At 36.8% G+C, this 25,465-nt stretch overlaps 1 protein-coding gene across 1 annotated transcript in view; it reads left to right on the top strand.

Moving 5' to 3' along the window:
* Positions 1 to 25,465, top strand: part of LOC117328668 (leucine-rich repeat-containing protein 74A-like) — a gene marked incomplete at its 3' end in the record, with an annotated part of 55,158 nt that overhangs the window by 9,523 nt on the left and 20,170 nt on the right. Inside the window, 2 exon segments of the mRNA XM_033886114.1 lie at positions 4,177 to 4,432; positions 22,651 to 22,838. Coding sequence (XP_033742005.1) covers positions 4,177 to 4,432; positions 22,651 to 22,838 — 444 coding nt within the window.

The raw sequence follows: 25,465 nt of genomic DNA, 5'->3' as shown, positions 1-25,465 counted from the left end.
TGTAACAATTAGGTCACACTGAGCTGTAGGATACAGCAGACTCTATCATACAATGTAACCACGAGGTCAAACTGAGCTGTAGGATACGGCAGACTCTATCAAACAATGTAACCACGAGGTCACACTGAGCTGTATGATACAGCAGACTCTATCATACAATGTAACAATTAGGTCAAACTGAGCTGTAGGATACAGCAGACTCTATCATACAATGTAACAATTAGGTCAAACTGAGCTGTAGGATACAGCAGACTCTATCATACAATGTAACAATTAGGTCAAACTGAGCTGTAGGATACAGCAGACTCTATCATACAATGTAACCACGAGGTCAAACTGAGCTGTAGGATACAGCAGACTCTATCATACAATGTAACAATTAGGTCAAACTGAGCTGTATGATACAGCAGACTCTATCAAACAATGTAACCACGAGGTCAAACTGAGATGTAGGATACAGCAGACTCTATCATACAATGTAACAATTAGGTCACACTGAGCTGTAGGATACAACAGACTCTATCATACATTGTAACAATTAGGTCAAACTGAGCTGTAGGATACAACAGACTCTATCAACCAAGGTAACAATTAGGTCAAACTGAGCTGTAGGATACAGCAGACTCTATCAAACAATGTAACCACGAGGTCAAACTGAGCTGTAGAATACAGCAGACTCTATCAAACAATGTAACAATTAGGTCACACTGAGCTGTAGGATACAGCAGACTCTATCATACATTGTAACAATTAGGTCAAACTGAGCTGTAGGATACAGCAGACTCTAGCATACAATGTAACCACGAGGTCAAACTTAGCTGTAGAATACAGCAGACTCTATCAAACAATGTAACAATTAGGTCACACTGAGCTGTAGGATACAGCAGACTCTATCATACATTGTAACAATTAGGTCAAACTGAGCTGTAGGATACAGCAGACTCTATCATACAATGTAACCACGAGGTCAAACTGAGCTGTATGATACAGCAGACTCTATCATACAATGTAACAATTAGGTCAAACTGAGCTGTAGGATACAGCAGACTCTATCATACATTGTATCCACGAGGTCAAACTGAGCTGTAGGATACAGCAGACTCTATCATACAATGTAACCACGAGGTCAAACTGAGCTGTAGGATACAGCAGACTCTATCATACAATGTAACTATTAGGTCAAACTGAACTGTAGGATACAGCAGACTCTATCATACAATGTAACAATTAGGTCAAACTGAGCTGTAGGATACAGCAGACTCTATCAAACAATGTAACAATTAGGTCAAACTGAGCTGTAGGATACAGCAGACTCTATCATACAATGTAACAATTAGGTCAAACTGAGCTGTAGGATACAGCAGACTCTATCAAACAATGTAACCACGAGGTCAAACTGAGATGTAGGATACAGCAGACTCTATCATACAATGTAACCACGAGGTCAAACTGAGCTGTAGGATACAGCAGACTCTATCATACAATGTAACTATTAGGTCAAACTGAACTGTAGGATACAGCAGACTCTATCATACAATGTAACAATTAGGTCAAACTGAGCTGTAGGATACAGCAGACTCTATCAAACAATGTAACCACGAGGTCAAACTGAGCTGTAGGATACAGCAGACTCTATCATACAATGTAACTATTAGGTCAAACTGAACTGTAGGATACAGCAGACTCTATCATACAATGTAACAATTAGGTCAAACTGAGCTGTAGGATACAGCAGACTCTATCAAACAATGTAACAATTAGGTCAAACTGAGCTGTAGGATACAGCAGACTCTATCATACAATGTAACAATTAGGTCAAACTGAGCTGTAGGATACAGCAGACTCTATCAAACAATGTAACCACGAGGTCAAACTGAGATGTAGGATACAACAGACTCTATCATACAATGTAACAATTAGGTCAAACTGAGCTGTAGGATACAGCAGACTCTATCATACAATGTAACCACGAGGTCAAACTGAGCTATAGGATACAGCAGACTCTATCATACAATGTAACCACGAGGTCAAACTGAGCTGTAGGATACAGCAGACTCTATCATACAATGTAACAATTAGGTCACACTGAGCTGTAGGATACAGCAGACTCTATCATACATTGTAACAATTAGGTCACACTGAGCTGTAGGATACAGCAGACTCTATCATACAATGTAACAATTAGGTCAAACTGAGCTGTAGGATACAGCAGACTCTATCATACAATGTAACAATTAGGTCAAACTGAGCTATAGGATACAGCAGACTCTATCATACAATGTAACCACGAGGTCAAACTGAGCTGTAGGATACAGCAGACTCTATCATACAATGTAACAATTAGGTCACACTGAGCTGTAGGATACAGCAGACTCTATCATACAATGTAACAATTAGGTCAAACTGAGCTGTAGGATACAGCAGACTCTATCATACATTGTAACAATTAGGTCACACTGAGCTGTATGATACAGCAGACTCTATCATACAATGTAACCACGAGGTCACACTGAGCTGTAGGATACAGCAGACTCTATCATACAATGTAACAATTAGGTCAAACTGAGCTGTAGGATACAGCAGACTCTATCATACAATGTAACAATTAGGTCACCCTGAGCTGTAGGATACCGCAGACTCTATCAAACAATGTAACAATTAGGTCACACTTGGCTGTAGGATACAGCAGACTCTATCAAACAATGTAACAATTAGGTCACACTGAGCTGTATGATACAGCAGACTCTATCATACAATGTAACAATTAGGTCAAACTGAGCTGTAGGATACAGCAGACTCTATCATACAATGTAACCACGAGGTCAAACTGAGCTGTAGGATACAGCAGACTCTATCAAACAATGTAACAATTAGGTCACACTGAGCTGTATGATACAGCAGACTCTATCATACAATGTAACAATTAGGTCACACTGAGCTGTAGGATACAGCAGACTCTATCATACAATGTAACCACGAGGTCAAACTGAGCTGTAGGATACAGCAGACTCTATCAAACAATGTAACAATTAGGTCACACTGAGCTGTATGATACAGCAGACTCTATCAAACAATGTAACAATTAGGTCAAACTGAGCTGTAGGATACAGCAGACTCTATCATACAATGTAACAATTAGGTCACCCTGAGCTGTAGGATACCGCAGACTCTATCAAACAATGTAACAATTAGGTCACACTTGGCTGTAGGATACAGCAGACTCTATCAAACAATGTAACAATTAGGTCACACTGAGCTGTATGATACAGCAGACTCTATCATACAATGTAACCACGAGGTCAAACTGAGCTGTAGGATACAGCAGACTCTATCATACAATGTAACAATTAGGTCACACTGAGCTGTAGGATACAGCAGACTCTATCATACAATGTAACAATTAGGTCAAACTGAGCTGTAGGATACAGCAGACTCTATCATACAATGTAACAATTAGGTCAAACTGAGCTGTAGGATACAGCAGACTCTATCATACAATGTAACAATTAGGTCAAACTGAGCTGTAGGATACAGCAGACTCTATCATACAATGTAACAATTAGGTCAAACTGAACTGTAGGATACAGCAGACTCTATCATACAATGTAACTATTAGGTCAAACTGAACTGTAGGATACAGCAGACTCTATCAAACAATGTAACTATTAGGTCAAACTGAACTGTAGGATACAGCAGACTCTATCAAACAATGTAACCACGAGGTCAAACTGAACTGTAGGATAGGCGATCCCTATAATTTGTTATTTATTTTCTGGAAACTAGCATCTTTTTCTTCTTCAGTCGATGTTATGATATAGTACAATCAACATCAAAGGGTTTGTTCCTTGTAGCTGTCCACTGTTGATAGGACAATAAGGAAGTACGAAACTGGTTGATATCATGATCTACGTCCCAGTGTCAGATGAAGTCTAGACAAACCCCCGGTAAACCTGGTCTTATTATAGATTTTTATTTTATCCCTGTACATTTTGTTTGTGAATTTTGTTTCTAAATTTTGATTTTGTTGATAAATAGGTTTCATTCAATCGATTTTGCGTGAGATGTTGAGATGTATATGTCCTGGTAGAGATATACTCTGTTATCGATAACACACACCACCTCATTGTTTATACGTATGAACAGCTAACACAGAACTTTTATCCAATTGGTTTTCAGTTTGACATGTCAAATTTCGTGACCCGCTGTAAGACGGCTGACCCGTACTCAATTATGACGAAGTACCGTATGAACCGACCAGGAGCCACACGTCGCGCCAAGAGTGCTCACATCAGACGGATACGAGGGGATCTGTGTGGCTCGGAACGGTCGGACGAACATACGAGAGCAGAAAGTGCAGATATGCATAGTGTCACCACTGCAGGTGATCTGTACGACTTCGACAAGGATTTCCCCGAGGATCTGGACCAGGAGGGTAAACAATTCATCATCATCATCATCATCATCATCATCATCGTCGTCGTCATCATCATCATCATCACCATCATCATCATCATCATCATCATCATCGTCATCATCGTCGTCGTCGTCGTCGTCGTCGTCATCATCATCATCATCAGTCCATAAGTAGCTCTCTATAAATTCAGTAAAGGGTTCTCCTAAGTTAGTGCTCCAATGATGCAGATAAGCTCATATTTACACAAAGGTGACATTCACTGTTCCAATTATGAATCGGATTCTATGTAAGTAAAAGAATATATCTATTGGATTCTGAGAAACGGGAAATTGGTCGAATCAATAAAATTATATTTCGGAAAATTATCTGAGAGTAGGTCCTACAATATAAAATGGTTATTGTAACTCTGGTGGATAGTGATAGAATGCTCTTAAGAATGTAGATTGTGGTATAGGGTGTGTTAAAATCCTACAGCAGGTTAAACTTCTCGATAAGATATTATTTATATCATGTACTATGGATTCAGTGATCAATTTAACGTTTACAAAACAGACACATTTAAGCCACCTACAAATGTATAGGTGAAAAAGAAAACCTTCCTTTCTATAGATATCCTCCAAACAACAAAGTACTAACTGTTGTGTCATAGTTCCAACAAACAATGGCTAAATCTCAATAGTATACTCTCCTAAACCGTTAACCGTAAAGGCCGTGTACCCTGCGGAGTCACGTGATTGACTCCCAACACAGGAACTCATTCATCACCTATCATAACTCTATAACATTACTAACTCTGACAGTCTACAACATGATCACGTTCGGAAACATGATTTTTATGGTCGACCTGGCCATGATAGAGGTGTGTGTACGATAGACCTGTTATATTATCTAAAACCTGGCCTGGTATAGTATACCATGACAGAGGTGTGTGTACGATAGACCTGTTATATTATCTAATACCCGGCCATGACAGAGGTGTGTGTATGATAGACCTGTTATATTATCTAATACCTGGCCATGACAGAGGTGTGTGTATGATAGACCTGTTATATTATCTAATACCTGGCCATGACAGAGGTGTGTGTACGATAGACCTGTTATATTATCTAATACCTGGCCATGACAGAGGTGTGTGTATGATAGACCTGTTATATTATCTAATACCTGGCCATGACAGAGGTGTGTGTACGATAGACCTGTTATATTATCTAATCCCTGGCCGGTAAGTATACCTGACAGAGGGGGGGTTTTGAAGCCCTGTTATATTATCTAATCCCTGGCCATGACAGAGGTGGGGCATAGACCTGTTATTTATCAAATCCGGGCCCATGAACCAAAGGTGTGGTTCGTAGACCGTTATATTATCTAAAGGGCCCTGACAGAGGTTTTTGGGGGAAAAAAAAAGGACCGATTTTATCAACCTGCCATAAGGGGTGGGTCGATAGACCTGTATTTATCTAAAACCGGGCCAGGGCCCGGGGTTTTTTAGATAACCTGTTTATTATCTAATACCTGGCCTGGGGTTTAGTAACCTTTTTTAACAAAAGGGTGTGGTTGATGACCTTTATATTTTTAAAACCTGCCTGACAGGGGTGTTTTATGATAACCTGTTAATTATCTAATACGGGCCTGGTATAGTACCCCAGACAAAGGGGGGGGGATGATAGACCTTTATTATTAATCCCGGGGACGGTTGTGAATAAAGATGTTTTACAATAGGGCCGGGTATTTTTAATACTGGGAAATTGGTTTTTTTTTCAAATGCCAGAAGGGGGTTGTGAGATGCCCTTTTTAAATTTCTATACGGGCCCTGGTAAGTTCCATGACGAGGTGTGTGTACGATAACCGTTTTTATCAATCCCTGGCCTGGGGTATAGTTACCATGACAGAGGGTGTGTAGAAAACCCTTTTATTATCTAATCCTGGCCATGACAGAGGTGGGGTAGATAGACCGTTATTTTTATCTAAATCTGGATGAGAGGGTGGGAATTGCCTGTTAATTATTAATCCCTTTGCCTGGTATAAAAAAACCATGACAGAGGTGTGTGTACGATAGACCTGTTATATTATCTAATACCTGGCCATGACAGAGGTGTGTGTACGATAGACCTGTTATATTTTAATCCCCTGGCCTGCAGAGGTGGTGTAGATAACCTTTTATATTTTTAATCCGGGCCGGGGGGGGTATAGATTTACCAATTGGCAAAAATTGTGTTTTCGAAGACCTTTATATTTCAAAAACCCTGCCATGCAGGGGTGGTTTTGTAATGTTAATTATAATACCTGGCCTAAAAACAAAAAAAGGGTGTTGATAACTGTTATATTATCTAACTGGCTGCAGAGGTGGTGTGAAAACCCTGTTTATATTAATCATCCGGGCCATGACGGGGTGTGTGAGATAGACCTTTTATATTTCTCATAACCGGGGCCCTACAGGGTGTGTTACATAACTTTATATTATTAAACCTGACGGGTAAGAACTCCCGAAGTGGTGTCGATAGCCCTTTTTATTATCAATACCCTTTGCCATGAAAGAGGTGTGTGTAGTGACCTGTTATATTACTAAACCGGGCCCCAGACAGAGGTGTGTTATGATAGCCCGTTTTTATTTTAATCTCCATGAAGGGTTTGTGGTAGTAGACCTGTTATATTACTATAATGGCCTGGTTGTATCCCATGACGAGGGTGTGTACGATAGACCTGTTATATTATCTAATACCTGGGCCCTGGTATAGTCTAATACCATGACAAGAGGTGTGTGTACGATATACCTGTTATATTATTCTAATATTCCTGGCCAATTGACAGAGGTGTGTGTTATGATAGACCTGTTATATTATCTAATACTTGGCCATGAGAAGAGGTGTGTGTATGATAGAACCTGTTATACTATCTAATATGTACCTTGCCCTGGTATAGTATACCATGACAGAGGTGTGTGTACGATAGACCTGTTATATTATCTAATACCTGGCCCATGACAGAGGTGTGGTGTACGATAGACCTGTTATATTATCTAATACATGGCCATGACAGAGGTGTGTGTGATACGATAGACCTGTTATATTATCTAATACAACCTGTCCATGACCAGAGGTGTGTGTATGATGACCTGTTAGATTACTAATTACCTGGTCATGACAGAGGTGGGTGTGGTTCGATAGACCTGTTATATTATCTATAACCGGCCAGACAGAGGTTTTGGGTAGATAACTGTTATATTACCCACCCCTGCCGGGGTATAGTAACCTGACAGGGTGGGTACATAGCCCTGTTATATTTTTCAATACCGGGCCAAATTGACAGAGGTTGTGATGATAGACTGTTAATTATTAATACCGGCCTGGAAAGTATCCCAGACAGAGGTGTGTGTAGAAAACCTTTTTAATTATCATATGGCCATGACAGAGGTGGTGTATGATGACCTGTTATATATCTTTTCTTTAAAAGGGGGGGGTTTTTTTTAAAATTTAATACCCCTTTTTAAACAAAAGGGGGTGTACGATAGACCTGTTTTATCTAATACCTGGCCTGGTATAGTATACCATGACAGGGGTGTGGTACGAAAACCCTTTTAATTACAAATCCCGGGCCGACAAGGTGGTGTAGATGACTGTTTAACTAATCCCGGGCCTGGAAGGGGTTTGTGTGTATGATCCCTTTTATATTATCTAAATACCTGCGGGGGTTTAAAACCCAAAACACCGGCCGCTGTGTGTACGTGACCTGTTATTTATTTCCCTGGCAGCAGAGGGTGTGTAGATAACCCTTTTAATATCTAATACAGGGGCCATGCAGAGGTGTGTGACATGACCGTTATATTTCAAACCCTGGCCATGAAAAGGGTGTGTGAATGATAGACCTGTTTTTACTAATCCCCTGGTTTTTCCATGACAGGGGTGGGGTTGATGACCTTTATTTTTTAAACCTGGCCATAAAAGGGGTTGGGTTTGAAACCCTTTTAAATTTATTATCCCTGGCCTGGTAAGTATACCATAAAAAGGGGTTTGTGTAGATAACTTTTATTATCTAATACCTGGCCAAGCCATAAGGGTGGGGAAAGTTTCCCTGTTATTTATCTAATACTGGCCCTTTGTATAAGTTTTTTCCCTTTTTGGCGAGGGTTTTGTGTATGATAGACTGTTATTTTCAATCCCTGGCCGGGGATGTATAAGACAGGGGTGTTGCGTAGACTGTTATATTTTTTAATCCCTGGCCATGACAGGGTGTGTGTAGTTTAGCCTTTTATTATCTAATCCCCCATGGGGGGGCCCTGTTATTATTATAGGGCCATCAGAGGTGTGGTAGATAGACCTGTTTATTTTAATACCTGGGACTGGTTTTTTTTTAAATTTTAAAATACCATGACAGAGGTGGGGTAGAAAACCTTTTAAATTTATCAAATACCGGGCCCATGAACGAAAAATTTTTGTTATGATGATGTTTTTTTAAAAACCCTGGCCATGAAGGGGTGTGTGATGATAGATGTTATTTTCAATCCCGGGGCCGGGAAAGTATACCTAAAAAGAGGTGTGGGGGTATGATAGACCTGTTATTTTATTATACTGGCCCATAAAAACCCAAAGAGGTGTGTGTCGATGACCTTTATATTATCTAAATGGCGGTATAGAAAACCAGACAGAGGTGGTGTACGATAGACCTTTTTTTAATTAAACCGGCCCTGGTATTTTTAACCATGACAGGGGTGTGGTCGAAAACCCTTTTATATTATCAAATACCTGGCCGGGAAAAAATTGGGGTGTGTGTAGATAACCTTTTTATATTATCTAAGGGATGAAGAGGGTGTGTATGATAGACCGTTTTTTATAATATTGGCCATGAAGAGGTGTGTTAGATAGCCTGTTAATTATCTAATCCCTTTTGGGGAAAATGAAGGGGTGTGTGTAGATAACTGTTATTTTAAATACCTGGCCTGAAGAGGTTGTGTTGATGCCCTGTTTTATTTTATACCTTTAGCCAGAAAGGGGTGGTGTAGAAAAACCCTTTTATAAAAATACTCCGGGAAAAAAAAAGGGGGGTGTAGAACGTTATTTTATAAAGGGCCCAGAAGGGTGTTGTGGTGTTTTTTTTTGGTGGGGTGTGTTTGTGACCTGTTATTATCAAATACCTTTGCCGGGGTTAGTAACCATGAAAGGTTGGAAATAGACCTTTATTTATAAAACCTGGCCATGACAGAGGTGTGTGTATGATAGACCTGTTATATTATCTAATACTTGGCCATGGTAGAGGTGTGTGTATGATAGACCTGTTATATTATCTAATACCTTGCCTGGTATAGTATACCATGACAGAGGTGTGTGTACGATAGACCTGTTATATTATCTAATACCTGGCCATGACAGAGGTGTGTGTACGATAGACCTGTTATATTATCTAATACCTGGCCATGACAGAGGTGTGTGTACGATAGACCTGTTATATTATCTAATACCTGGCCATGACAGAGGTGTGTGTATGATAGACCTGTTATATTATCTAATACCTGGTCATGACAGAGGTGTGTGTTCGATAGACCTGTTATATTATCTAAAACCTAGCCATGACAGAGGTGTGTGTATGATATACCTGTTATATTATCTAATACCTGGCCTGGTATAGTATACCATGACAAAGGGGTGTGTATGATAGACCTGTTATATTATCTAATACCTGGCCATGACAGAGGTGTGTGAATGATAGACCTGTTATATTATCTATCCCGGGCCCATGCCAGGGTGTGTGTTATGCCTGTTTTTTATCTAATACTGGCCATTTATAGAGGGTGTGTAGATGCCTTTATATATCAAATCCCTTCCCCTTTATAGATACCAGACAGAGGGGGGGAGATGACCTGTTTTATCTAATCCCTGGCGGGTTATATACATGACAGAGGTGTGTGTACGATAGACCTGTTATATTATCTAATACCTGGCCATGACAAGGGTTGTTGATAGACCTGTTATATTATCTAATCCCGGGGCCATGAAGAGGTGTGGGTATGATGCCCGTTATTTATCTATCCCGGGGTGGAATATACCATGACAGAGGTGTGTGTACGATAGACCTGTTATATTACTAATCCCGGCCATGAACAAAAGGGTTGTGTAGATAACCTGTTATATTATCTAAAGGGGCCTGGTATATTACCTGACAGAGGGTTTTTTTTTATTTTTTTTTTGGGTGGGGTTGTGTTAAGACCTGTTAATATCAAAACGGGCCCATAAAGAGGGTTGTTGATAGACGTTTTTTATCTAATCCCCGGGGCCAAGGGGGGGTTGTTAGAAGACCTGTATATTTACAATACTGGATGAAAAAGAGGGGTGTGTATATGAAATTACAATTTGGGGTTTTTGGGGGGGGGGGGGGGGGAAACGTTAAAAAAAACCCAAAAAAAAACCAAACAAAAACCCCAAAAAAAACAAAGTTTTTTTTTGGTTTTTTTTTTTTTTTTCTTCCTGGCCGGTAAGATACCTACAAAAGTTGTTATAGACCTGTTATATTATCTAATACTTGGCCATGATAGAGGTGTGTGTACGATAGACCTGTTATATTATCTAATACCTTGCCTGGTATAGTATACCATGACAAGGTGTGTGTACGATAGACCTGTTTATATCAATCCCGGGCCCATGCAGGGTGTGTGTACGATAGATCGTTATATTATCTAATCCCGGCCCTTTGAAGAGGGTGTGTTGATAGACCTGTTATATTATCTAAACCCTAGCCATGACAGAGGTGTGTGTATGATATACCTGTTATATTATCTAATACCTGGCCATGACAGAGGTGTGTGTACGATAGACCTGTTATATTATCTCATACCTGGCCATGACAGAGGTGTGTGTACGATATACCTGTTATATTATCTAATACCTGACCTGGTATAGTATACCATGACAGAGGTGTGTGTACGATAGACCTGTTATATTATCAAATACCTGGCCATGACAGAGGTGTGTGTATGATAGACCTGTTATATTATCTAATACCTGGCCATGACAGAGGTGTGTGTACGATAGACCTGTTATATTATCTAATACCTGGCCTGGTATAGTATACCATGACAGAAGTGTGTGTATGATAGACCTGTTATATTATCTAATACCTGGCCTGGTATAGTATACCATGACAGAAGTGTGTGTATGATAGACCTGTTATATTATCTAATACTTGGCCATGATAGAGGTGTGTGTATGATAGACCTGTTATATTATCTAATACCTTGCCTGGTATAGTATACCATGACAGAGGTGTGTGTACGATAGACCTGTTATATTATCTAATACCTGGCCATTGACAGAGGTGTGTGTATGATAGACCTGTTATATTATCTAAACCCTAGCCATGACAGAGGTGTGTGTATGATATACCTGTTATATTATCTAATACCTGGCCATGACAGAGGTGTGTGTACGATAGACCTGTTATATTATCTCATACCTGGCCATGACAGAGGTGTGTGTACGATATACCTGTTATATTATCTAATACCTGACCTGGTATAGTATACCATGACAGAGGTGTGTGTACGATAGACCTGTTATATTATCAAATACCTGGCCATGACAGAGGTGTGTGTATGATAGACCTGTTATATTATCTAATACCTGGCCATGACATAGGTGTGTGTATGATAGACCTGTTATATTATCTAATACCTGGCCATGACAGAGGTGTGTGTACGATAGACCTGTTATATTATCTAATACCTGGCCTGGTATAGTATACCATGACAGAAGTGTGTGTATGATAGACCTGTTATATTATCTAATACCTGGCCTGGTATAGTATACCATGACAGAAGTGTGTGTATGATAGACCTGTTATATTATCTAATACCTGGCCATGACAGAGTTGTGTGTATGATAGACCTGTTATATTATCTAATACCTGGCCATGACAGAGGTGTGTGTACGATAGACCTGTTATATTATCTAATACCTGGCCATGATAGAGGTGTGTGTATGATAGACCTGTTATATTATCTAATACCTGGCCATGACAGAGGTGTGTGTATGATAGACCTGTTATATTATCTAATACCTGGCCATGACAGAGGTGTGTGTACGATAGACCTGTTATATTATCTAATACCTGGCCTGGTATAGTATACCATGACAGAGGTGTGTGTACGATAGACCTGTTATATTATCTAATACCTGGCCATGACAGAGGTGTGTGTATGATAGACCTGTTATATTATCTAATACCTGGCCTGGTATAGTACAACATGACAGAGGTGTGTGTATGATAGACCTGTTATATTATCTAATACCTGGCCATGACAGAGGTATGTGTATGATAGACCTGTTGTATTATCTAATACCTGGCCATGACAGAGGTGTGTATACGATAGACCTGTTATATTATCTAATACCCGGCCTGGTATAGTATACCATGACAGAGGTGTGTGTACGATAGACCTGTTATATTATCTAATACCTGGCCATGACAGAGGTGTGTGTATGATAGACCTGTTATATTATCTAATACCTGGCCTGGTATAGTATACCATGACAGAGGTGTGTGTACGATAGACCTGTTATATTATCTAATACCTGGCCTGGTATAGTATACCATGACAGAGGTGTGTGTACGATAGACCTGTTATATTATCTAATACCTGGCCTGGTATAGTATACCATGACAGAGGTGTGTGTACGATAGACCTGTTATATTATATAATACCTGGCCATGACAGAGGTGTGTGTACGATAGACCTGTTATATTATCTAATACCTGGCCTGGTATAGTATACCATGCCAGAGGTGTGTGTACGATAGACCTGTTATATTATCTAATACCCGGCCATGACAGAGGCGGTGTATATACCTTATGAATGTTAATAAATGTGAACTGCCTTCGGCAATACCTGATTACAAACGCTTAGTTGTGGTAATCGGCTTCACCTCATTAATCTTATAACAAAACAAAAGTTTAGAGAGAGAAAAAAAAACATCAAATCTTAACTTATGAAATAATGTTTCACTGTTAAAATAAATTAGAGAACAGGGGTCATGATCTGTGAAATGACATAATAATACGTATAATACGGCGTGGACAGAACCAATGTGTTATAATTATTGTAGTGTATGGGACAGAACCAATGGGTTATAATTATTGTAGTGTATGGGACAGAACCAATGGTTATAATTATTGTAGTGTATGGGACAGAACCAATGGGTTATAATTATTGTAGTGTATGGGACAGAACCAATGGGTTATAATTATTGTAGTGTATGGGACAGAACCAATGGGTTATAATTATTGTAGTGTATGGGACAGAACCAATGGGTTATAATTATTGTAGTGTATGGGACAGAACCAATGGGTTATAATTATTGTAGTGTATGGGACAGAACCAATGGGTTATAATTATTGTAGTGTATGGGACAGAACCAATGGGTTATAATTATTGTAGTGTATGGGACAGAACCAATGGGTTATAATTATTGTAGTGTATGGGACAGAACCAATGGGTTATAATTATTGTAGTGTATTAGACAGAACCAATGGGTTATAATTATTGTAGTGTATGGGACAGAACCAATGGGTTATAATTATTGTTGTGTATGGGACAGAACCAATGGGTTATAATTATTGTAGTGTATGGGACAGAACCAATGGGTTATAATTATTGTAGTGTATGGGACAGAACCAATGGGTTATAATTATTGTAGTGTATTAGACAGAACCAATAGGTTATAATTATTGTAGTGTATTAGACAGAACCAATGGGTTATAATTATTGTAGTGTATTAGACAGAACCAATGGGTTATAATTATTGTAGTGTATTAGACAGAACCAACGGGTTATAATTATTGTAGTGTAAGGGACAGAACCAATGGGTTATAATTATGGTAGTGTATGGGACAGAACCAATGTGTTATAATTATTGTAGTGTGTTAGACAGAGCCAATGGGTTATAATTATTGTAATGTATGGGACAGAACCAATGGGTTATAATTATTGTAGTGTATGGGACAGAACCAATGGGTTATAATTATTGTAGTGTATGGGACAGAACCAATGGGTTATAATTATTGTAGTGTATTAGACAGAACCAATGGGTTATAATTATTGTAGTGTATGGGACAGAACCAATGGGTTATAATTATTGTAGTGTATTAGACAGAACCAATGGGTTATAATTATTGTAGTGTATGGGACAGAACCAATGGGTTATAATTATTGTAGTGTATGGGACAGAACCAATGGGTTATAATTATTGTAGTGTATTAGACAGAACCAATGGGTTATAATTATTGTAGTGTATTAGACAGAACCAATGGGTTATAATTATTGTAGTGTATGGACAGAACCAATGGGTTATAATTATTGTAGTGTATGGGACAGAACCAATGGGTTATAATTATTGTAGTGTATGGGACAGAACCAATGGGTTATAATTATTGTAGTGTATGGGACAGAACCAATGGGTTATAATTATTGTAGTGTATGGGACAGAACCAATGGGTTATAATTATTGTAGTGTATTAGACAGAACCAATGGGTTATAATTATTGTAGTGTATGGGACAGAACCAATGGGTTATAATTATTGTAGTGTATGGGACAGAACCAATGGGTTATAATTATTGTAGTGTATGGGACAGAACCAATGGGTTATAATTATTGTAGTGTATTAGACAGAACCAATGGGTTATAATTATTGTAGTGTATGGGACAGAACCAATGGGTTATAATTATTGTAGTGTATTAGACAGAACCAATGGGTTATAATTATTGTAGTGTATGGGACAGAACCAATGGGTTATAATTATTGTAGTGTATGGGACAGAACCAATGGGTTATAATTATTGTAGTGTATTAGACAGAACCAATGGGTTATAATTATTGTAGTGTATTAGACAGAACCAATGGGTTATAATTATTGTAGTGTATTAGACAGAACCAATGGGTTATAATTATTGTAGTGTATGGGACAGAACCAATGGGTTATAATTATTGTAGTGTATGGGACAGAACCAATGGGTTATAATTATTGTAGTGTATGGGACAGAACCAATGGGTTATAATTATTGTAGTGTATGGACAGAACCAATGGGTTATAATTATTGTAGTGTATGGGACAGAACCAATGGGTTATAATTATTGTAGTGTATGGGACAGAACCAATGGGTTATAATTATTGTAGTGTATGGGACAGAACCAATGGGTTATAATTATTGTAGTGTATAGGACAGAACCAATGGGTTATAATTATTGTAGTGTATGGGACAGAACCAATGGGTTATAATTATTGTAGTGTATGGGACAGAACCAATGGGTTATAATTATTGTAGTGTATTAGACAGAACCAATGGGTTATAATTATTGTAGTGTATGGGACAGAACCAATGGGTTATAATTATTGTAGTGTATGGGACAGAACCAATGGGTTATAATTATTGTAGTGTATGGGACAGAACCAATGGGTTATAATTATTGTAGTGTATTAGACAGAACCAATGGGTTATAATTATTGTAGTGTATGGGACAGAACCAATGGGTTATAATTATTGTAGTGTATGGGACAGAACCAATGGGTTATAATTATTGTAGTGTATGAGACAGAACCAATGGGTTATAATTATTGTAGTGTATGGGACAGAACCAATGGGTTATAATTATTGTAGTGTATTAGACAGAACCAATGGGTTATAATTATTGTAGTGTATGGGACAGAACCAATGGGTTATAATTATTGTAGTGTATTAGACAGAACCAATGGGTTATAATTATTGTAGTGTATGGAACAGAACCAATGGGTTATAATTATTGTAGTGTATTAGACAGAACCAATGGGTTATAATTATTGTAGTGTATGGGACAGAACCAATGGGTTATAATTATTGTAATGTATGGGACAGAACCAATGTGTTATAATTATTGTAGTGTATTAGACAGAACCAATGGGTTATAATTATTGTAGTGTATGGGACAGAACCAATGGGTTATAATTATTGTAGTGTATGGGACAGAACCAATGGTTTATAATTATTGTAGTGTATTAGACAGAACCAATGGTTATAATTATTGTAGTGTATTAGACAGAACCAATGGGTTATAATTATTGTAGTGTATTAGACAGAACCAACGGGTTATAATTATTGTAGTGTAAGGGACAGAACCAATGGGTTATAATTATGGTAGTGTATTAGACAGAACCAATGGGTTATAATTATTGTAGTGTATGGGACTGAACCAACGGGTTATACTTATTGTAGTGTATGGGACAGAACCAATGGGTTATAATTATTGTAGTGTAGGGGACAGAACCAATGTGTTATAATTATTGTAGTGTATGGGACAGAACCAATGTGTTATAATTATTGTAGTGTATGGGACAGAACCAATGTGTTATAATTATTGTAGTGTATGGGACAGGTTATAATTATTGTAGTGTATGGGACAGAACCAGTAGGTTATAATTATTGTAGTGTATGGGACAGAACCAATGGGTTATAATTATTGTAGTATATTAGACAGAACCAATGGGTTATAATTATTGTAGTGTATTAGACAGAACCAATGGGTTATAATTATTGTAGTGTATGGGACAGAACCAATGGGTTATAATTATTGTAGTGTATGGGACAGAACCAATGGGTTATAATTATTGTAGTGTATGGGACAGAACCAATGGGTTATAATTATTGTAGTGTATTAGACAGAACCAATGGGTTATAATTATTGTAGTGTATGGACAGAACCAATGGGTTATAATTATTGTAGTGTATTAGACAGAACCAATGTGTTATAATTATTGTAGTGTATTAGACAGAACCAATGGGTTATAATTATTGTAGTGTATGGGACAGAACCAATGGGTTATAATTATTGTAGTGTATTAGACAGAACCAATGGGTTATAATTATTGTAGTGTATGGGACAGAACCAATGGGTTATAATTATTGTAGTGTATTAGACAGAACCAATGGGTTATAATTATTGTAGTGTATGGGACAGAACCAATGGGTTATAATTATTGTAGTGTATGGGACAGAACCAACGGGTTATAATTATTGTAGTGTATGGGACAGAACCAATGTGTTATAATTATTGTAGTGTATTAGACAGAACCAATGGGTTATAATTATTGTAGTGTATGGGACAGAACCAATGGGTTATAATTATTGTAGTGTATGGGACAGAACCAATGGGTTATAATTATTGTAGTGTATGGGACAGAACCAATGGGTTATAATTATTGTAGTGTATTAGACAGAACCAATGTGTTATAATTATTGTAGTGTATGGGACAGAACCAATCGGTTATAATTATTGTAGTGTATTAGACAGAACCAATGTGTTATAATTATTGTAGTGTATGGGACAGAACCAATCGGGTTATAATTATTGTAGTGTATTAGACAGAACCAATGGGTTATAATTATTGTAGTGTATGGGACAGAACCAATGGGTTATAATTATTGTAGTGTATTAGACAGAACCAATGGGTTATAATTATTGTAGTGTATGGGACAGAACCAATGGGTTATAATTATTGTAGTGTATGGGACAGAACCAATGGGTTATAATTATTGTAGTGTATGGGACAGAACCAATGGGTTATAATTATTGTAGTGTATGGGACAGAACCAATGGGTTATAATTATTGTAGTGTATGGGACAGAACCAATGGGTTATAATTATTGTAGTGTATTAGACAGAACCAATGGGTTATAATTATTGTAGTGTATGGGACAGAACCAATGGGTTATAATTATTGTAGTGTATTAGACAGAACCAATGGGTTATAATTATTGTAGTGTATTAGACAGAACCAATGGGTTATAATTATTGTAGTGTATGGGACAGAACCAATGGGTTATAATTATTGTAGTGTATGGGACAGAACCAATGGGTTATAATTATTGTAGTGTATGGGACAGAACCAATGGGTTATAATTATTGTAGTGTATGGGACAGAACCAATGGGTTATAATTATTGTAGTGTATGGGACAGAACCAATGGGTTATAATTATTGTAGTGTATTAGGACAGAACCAATGGGTTATAATTATTGTAGTGTATGGACAGAACCAATGGGTTATAATTATTGTAGTGTATGGGACAGAACCAATGGGTTATAATTATTGTAGTGTATGGGACAGAACCAATGGGTTATAATTATTGTAGTGTATGGGACAGAACCAATGGGTTATAATTATTGTAGTGTATTAGACAGAACCAATGGGTTATAATTATTGTAGTGTATTAGACAGAACCAATGGGTTATAATTATTGTAGTGTATGGGACAGAACCAATAGGATATAATTATTGTAGTGTATGGGACAGAACCAATGGGTTATAATTATTGTAGTGTTGTGGGACAGAACCAATGGGTTATAATTATTGTAGTGTATGGGACAGAACCAATGGGTTATAATTATTGTAGTGTATGGGACAGAACCAATGGGTTATAATTATTGTAGTGTATTAGACAGAACCAATGGGTTATAATTATTGTAGTGTATTAGACAGAACCAATGGGTTATAATTATTGTAGTGTATGGGACAGAACCAATGGGTTATAATTATTGTAGTGTATGGGACAGAACCAATGGGTTATAATTATTGTAGTGTATGGGACAGAACCAATGGGTTATAATTATTGTAGTGTATGGGACAGAACCAATGGGTTATAATTATTGTAGTGTATGGGACAGAACCAATGGGTTATAATTATTGTAGTGTATGGGACAGAACCAATGGGTTATAATTATTGTAGTGGATTAGACAGAACCAATGGGTTATAATTATTGTAGTGTATTAGACAGGACCAGTGGGTTATAATTATTGTAATGTATGGGACAGAACCAATGGGTTATACTTATTGTAGTGTATTAGACAGAACCAATGGGTTATAATAATTGTAGTGTATGGGACAGGACCAGTGGGTTATAATTATTGTAGTGTATTAGACAGAACCAATTGGTTATAATTATTGTAGTGTATGGGACAGAACCAGTGGGTTATAATTATTGTAGTGTATGGGACAGAACCAACGGGTTATAATTATTGTAGTGTATTAGACAGAACCAATGGGTTATAATTATTGTAGTGTATGGGACAGAACCAATGGGTTATAATTATTGTAGTGTATGGGACAGAACCAATGGGTTATAATTATTGTAGTGTATTAGACAGAACCAATGGGTTATAATTATTGTAGTGTATTAGACAGAACCATTGTGTTATAATTATTGTAGTGTATTGGACAGAACCAATGAGTTATAATTATTGTAATGTATGGGACAGAACCAATGGGTTATAATTATTGTAGTGTATTAGACAGAACCAATGGGTTATAATTATTGCAGTGTATGGGACAGAATCAATGAGTTATAATTATTGTAATGTATGGGACAGAACCAACGGGTTATAATTATTGTAGTGTATGGGACAGAACCAATGGGTTATAATTATTGTAGTGCATTAGACAGAACCAATGTGTTATAATTATTGTAGTGTATGGGACAGAACCAATGGGTTATACTTATTGTAGTGTATGGGACAGAACCAATGGGTTATAATTATTGTTGTGTATGGGACAGAACCAATGGGTTATAATTATTGTAGTGTATGGGACAGAACCAATGGGTTATAATTATTGTAGTGTATTAGACAGAACCAATGGTTTATAATTATTGTAGTGTATGGGACAGAACCAATGGGTTATAATTATTGTAATGTATGGGACAGAACCAACGGGTTATAATTATTGTAGTGTATGGGACAGAACCAACGGGTTATAATTATTGTAGTGTATTAGACAGAACCAATTGGTTATAATTACTGTAGTGTATGGGACAGAACCAATGGGTTATAATTATTGTAGTGTATGGGACAGAACCAATGGGTTATAATTATTGTAGTGTATGGGACAGAACCAGTGAGTTATACTTATTGTAGTGTATTAGACAGAACCAACGGGTTATAATTATTGTAGTGTATAAGACAGAACCAATAGGATATAATTATTGTAGTGTATTAGACAGAACCAATAGGATATAATTATTGTGATGTATGGGACAGAACCAATAGGTTATAATTATTTTAGTGTATGGGACAGAACCAATGGGTTATAATTATTGTAGTGTATGGGACAGAACCAATAGGTTATAATTATTGTAGTGTATCGGACAGAACCAATGGGTTATAATTATTGTAGTGTATTAGACAGAACCAATGGGTTATAATTATTGTAGTGTATTAGACAGAACCAATGGGTTATAATTATTGTAGTGTATGGGACAGAACCAATGGGTTATAATTATTGTAGTGTATGGGACAGAACCAATTGGTTATAATTATTGTAGTGTATTAGACAGAACCAATGGGTTATAATTACTGTAATGTATGGGACAGAACCAACGGGTTATAATTATTGTAGTGTATGGGACAGAACCAATGTGTTGTAATTATTGTAGTGTATGGGACAGAACCAATGTGTTATAATTATTGTAGTGTATGGGACAGGTTATAATTATTGTAGTGTATGGGACAGAACCAATGGGTTATAATTATTGTAGTGTATGGGACAGAACCAATGGGTTATAATTATTGTAGTGTATGGGACAGAACCAATGGGTTATAATTATTGTAGTGTATGGAACAGGTTATAATTATTGTAGTGTATGGGACAGAACCAATGGGTTATAATTATTGTAGTGTATGGGACAGAACCAATGGGTTATAATTATTGTAGTGTATGGGACAGAACCAATGGGTTATAATTATTGTAGTGTATGGGACAGGTTATAATTATTGTAGTGTATGGGACAGAACCAATGGGTTATAATTATTGTAGTGTATGGGACAGAACCAATGGGTTATAATTATTGTAGTGTATGGGACAGAACCAATGGGTTATAATTATTGTAGTGTATGGGACAGAACCAATGGGTTATAATTATTGTAGTGTATGGGACAGAACCAATGGGTTATAATTATTGTAGTGTATGGGACAGAACCAATGGGTTATAATTATTGTAGTGTATGGGACAGAACCAATGGGTTATAATTATTGTAGTGTATGGGACAGAACCAATGGGTTATAATTATTGTAGTGTATGGGACAGAACCAATGGGTTATAATATTGTAGTGTATGGGACAGAACCAATGTGTTATAATTATTGTAGTGTATGGGACAGAACCAATGGGTTATAATTATTGAAGTGTCTGGGACAGAACCAATGGGTTATAATTATTGTAGTGTATGGGACAGAACCAATGGGTTATAATTATTGTAGTGTATGGGACATCAATCCCTTTAATATAGAAACAGTTATGTTAGCGATTACTGCGATAATTATAACTAATAACGGGTAAATATGAGTGTCAGTTGATTGGTTATTAATCCGCCCCAATGTCTCTGGAACTCAGAGGAATGTTAAAGGATCACAACTGTGATGAGAGAGAAGAAGATGTCAAATAGATTCCCCTCACTGACCTCGTTATCATTCATATTCCAGTTTCTTACATCCATTACACTCAACAGTCAGAGTACATTTTGTATTTGTTTACTTTTTTATTGGTGTGTTAATTCTGTGGCGAGTCAAGCTATCTTTTGTTGAAGAGTATGTCTGAATCATACAAAAGACATTGTTTTTATTGTTATAACTAAAATTACTCTGATGTTAATTGTTATAGCTAAAAGTTACCTATTGTTATAACTAAAAGTTACCTATTGTCATAACTAAAAGTTACCTATTGTAATAACTAAAAGTTACCTATTGTAATAACTAAAAGTTACCTATTGTTATAACTAAAAGTTACCTATTGTCATAACTAAAAATTACCTATTGTAATAAATAAAAATTACCTATTGTTATAACTAAAAGTTACCTATTGTTATAACTAAAAGTTACCTATTGTCATAAATAAAAGTTACCTATTGTTTTAGCTAAAAGTTACCTATTGTAATAAATAAAAGTTACCTATTGTTATTGCTAAAAGTTACCTATTGTAATAACTAAAAGTTACCTATTGTAATAACTAAAAGTTACCTATTGTTATTGCTAAAAGTTACCTATTGTAATAACTAAAAGTTACCTATTGTAATAACTAAAAGTTACCTATTGTTATAGCTAAAAGTTACCTATTGTAATAACTAAAAGTTACCTATTGTAATAACTAAAAGTTACCTATTGTTATAACTAAAAGTTACGCCCTCCATATGATAATTACTACTAACACCGCTATACGTGTTTGATTTACTTTCAGATGAAGAGGACTTTGAACACCCCAAGGTCCATTTGTCACCTTCCCAGGAGGTCTATAAAAAAGCCTGTCGACAGCTCAATGTTGTCATTAGTCAATTTTTCAGTCGGAATCTTGTCCAGGAAAGTGTCATCATGCGACACCACGAGTTGGGGCCAAAGGGCGGAAAGGCATGCGCACTTGCACTCATGGTAAGTCGTCGCGGTGTAGATATTCTAAAACTCAAAGAAACAACGTCAGACACACATTAGAATTGTAAATTACACTTAAGGATTGCTTTGGTCGATTTAATGGGTGATGAATTGAGTTGTCTTGAGACAAATTTAATGATCAGAAGCGGGTGGGGGGGCTAATGCACTATAATATTTTTTCATACGTGTAGAATGATGCTAATCTTCGTCAAATTCATGGACAAATGAAACCGATTAAATTTTGTGGTTTCATTGAGTCTAACTTGAGTATATTGAAATATTAAGAGATGAATAGAAGTTTAAACATCTAAATATGAATCACAATTAAAAAACGTATTTGCAATTTTTTCTATAAATGGACTGTATTATTGGTTTGTAACAGTTAATACATGAAATTGTGTATGAAATTATATTGTTATTTTAATGATATCGATCTTGGAAGTTGGTAACCTAAGTAACAGTCCCAATATAAAACTGATGGTCATTCTATTATAAACTAGTACATGTACATTCACTATCATTACGGATGACGAAAACAATAACATATAGCTTTATAAGGAGAATTTTAACCACAGCTTGAATTGTGATTAAAATTCTCCTTATAAAGCTCTATGTTAGTGTCAATAAGACCATTTTCGTCTGTCTTTCTGATTTTTCTTTATAAATTTTGTTATATTTGTTTTCATTGTATTTGTGTACATTAAAGACTGTGCGTAAAAAATACACTACAAATACTCATTCTTAGCCTGCACTGCAATTATACTGTAATTATACTGTAATTATACTGTAATTATACTGTAATCATACTGTAATTATACTGTTATTAAACATCAAACATACATAATCTAATCTTGCTTGTAACAAGCATTTTCATTGGCTTAAAAAGTATGTTATCAGAACGTAAAAATGACGTCGCTGTTTGTAGCGTCGCTTTCGAGTGGCTGATACAGTGGCGTAATGATTTCTAAGAGAAAAGAGTTCGTAAATAAAAGTGGTATTCCACAGCGATAGAGCTATAACACAAAAGACGGAGTGTACTCTCATGAAACGGAGTGTACTCTCATGAAACGGAGTGTACTCTCATGAAACAGAGTGTACTCTCATGAAACGAAGTGTACTCTCATCAAACGGAGTGTACTCTCAGCAAACGGAGTGTACTCTAATCAAACGGAGTGTACTCTCAGCAAACGGAGTGTACTCTCATGAAACGGAGTGTACTCTCATCAAACGGAGTGTACTCTCATTAAACGGAGTGTACTCTCATCAAACGCAGTGTACTCTCATTAAACGGAGTGTACTCTCATTAAACGGAGTGTACTCTCATCAAATGGAGTGAACTCTCATCAAACGGAATGTACTCTCATCAAACGGAGTGTACTCTCATTAAACGGAGTGTACTCTCATGAAACGGAGTGTACTCATGAAACGGAGTGTACTCATGAAACGGAGTGTACTCTCATTAAACGGAATGTACTCTCATTTAACGGAGTGTACTCATGAAACGGAGTGTACTCTCATGAAACGGAGTGTACTCTCATGAAACGCAGTGTACTCTCATTAAACGCAGTGTACTCTCATCAAACGGAGTGTACTTTAATCAGAAACCGCTTCGTGATTGATTTAGAGTATACTTTGGAAGATACGAGTAGTTAATTCCTAAGAAAAATATTTTCATAATTTGTTTAATGTCAAAGTATGTAATCAACACTTGGGATCTTACTTTTAATTTCTTTCTTGGACTTTCCTGTCTGTTTTGTCTTTTAATCTTTTATAAGTGTCTCTTTTCCTGGTATGATACTGGCTGTTTCGAAGATGTTCACAAACCCCCAAAAAAAAAAACGATGTGCTTTGTTTATGTCTCATCTTCTAATGAAGGGATATTGTATCAGTGTCTGGTCGTCGTTTTGATCTTCTTCTTTCTAGAGTACGTGCATCACCTCAAGCTTATGTGCAGTGCACTACCGATAGGTAACTATGACCTTGACCTCAAGATCAAAGGCCAATTAAGTGCTAATGTTTTCAATAACCCTTTTCTGGGCGATTGCTTTTGCAGATATGTGAATGAAAACTTATATATACATGTACCTTAATCATTAACATCTTAATGAACATTTATATATACCTTAATCATCAACTGGCGAAGTGCAGAGCTCTGTCACTGAATCATTGCAACCTTAACTTCAAGGTCAAAGGTCAAATATGTGTGATTTTGTCTGGGTCATAACTCCAAAATCATTGAAGATATCTTGATAGAACTTGCTATAACCTTGCTTTACCTAAAGCCGATATTCAATGTGCTGCTGTAGAGTCACTTTGACCTTATTCTCAAGGTCAAAAGTCAAAGTGCACATTTTTTCTAATGATTTGTTATCTGGCAATATCTTTTCATGAAACAGCTCAAGATTTCCTTAATGAAAATTGATGTATGCATATATCACCCAACTTGCGAGATGCAGTGCTCTGTCATGGGATCATCGCAACCTTGACCTCAAGGCCAAAGGTCAGGCAAGTGCGAAGCATTCAGTGTCTTGTACAGAACAAGAGGAGACAAGATTTTGTTCGCAAAAACAATTTCTAGTTAGAATGTGTGTTTATCATATGATTTATCGTTACGAATAATATAGCAC

The sequence above is a fragment of the Pecten maximus genome, chromosome 6 (genome assembly GCF_902652985.1).
Source record: "Pecten maximus chromosome 6, xPecMax1.1, whole genome shotgun sequence".
In the NCBI taxonomy this organism is placed as follows: Eukaryota; Metazoa; Mollusca; class Bivalvia; order Pectinida; family Pectinidae; genus Pecten; species Pecten maximus.
This window is presented reverse-complemented; position numbering and strand designations above follow the sequence as displayed.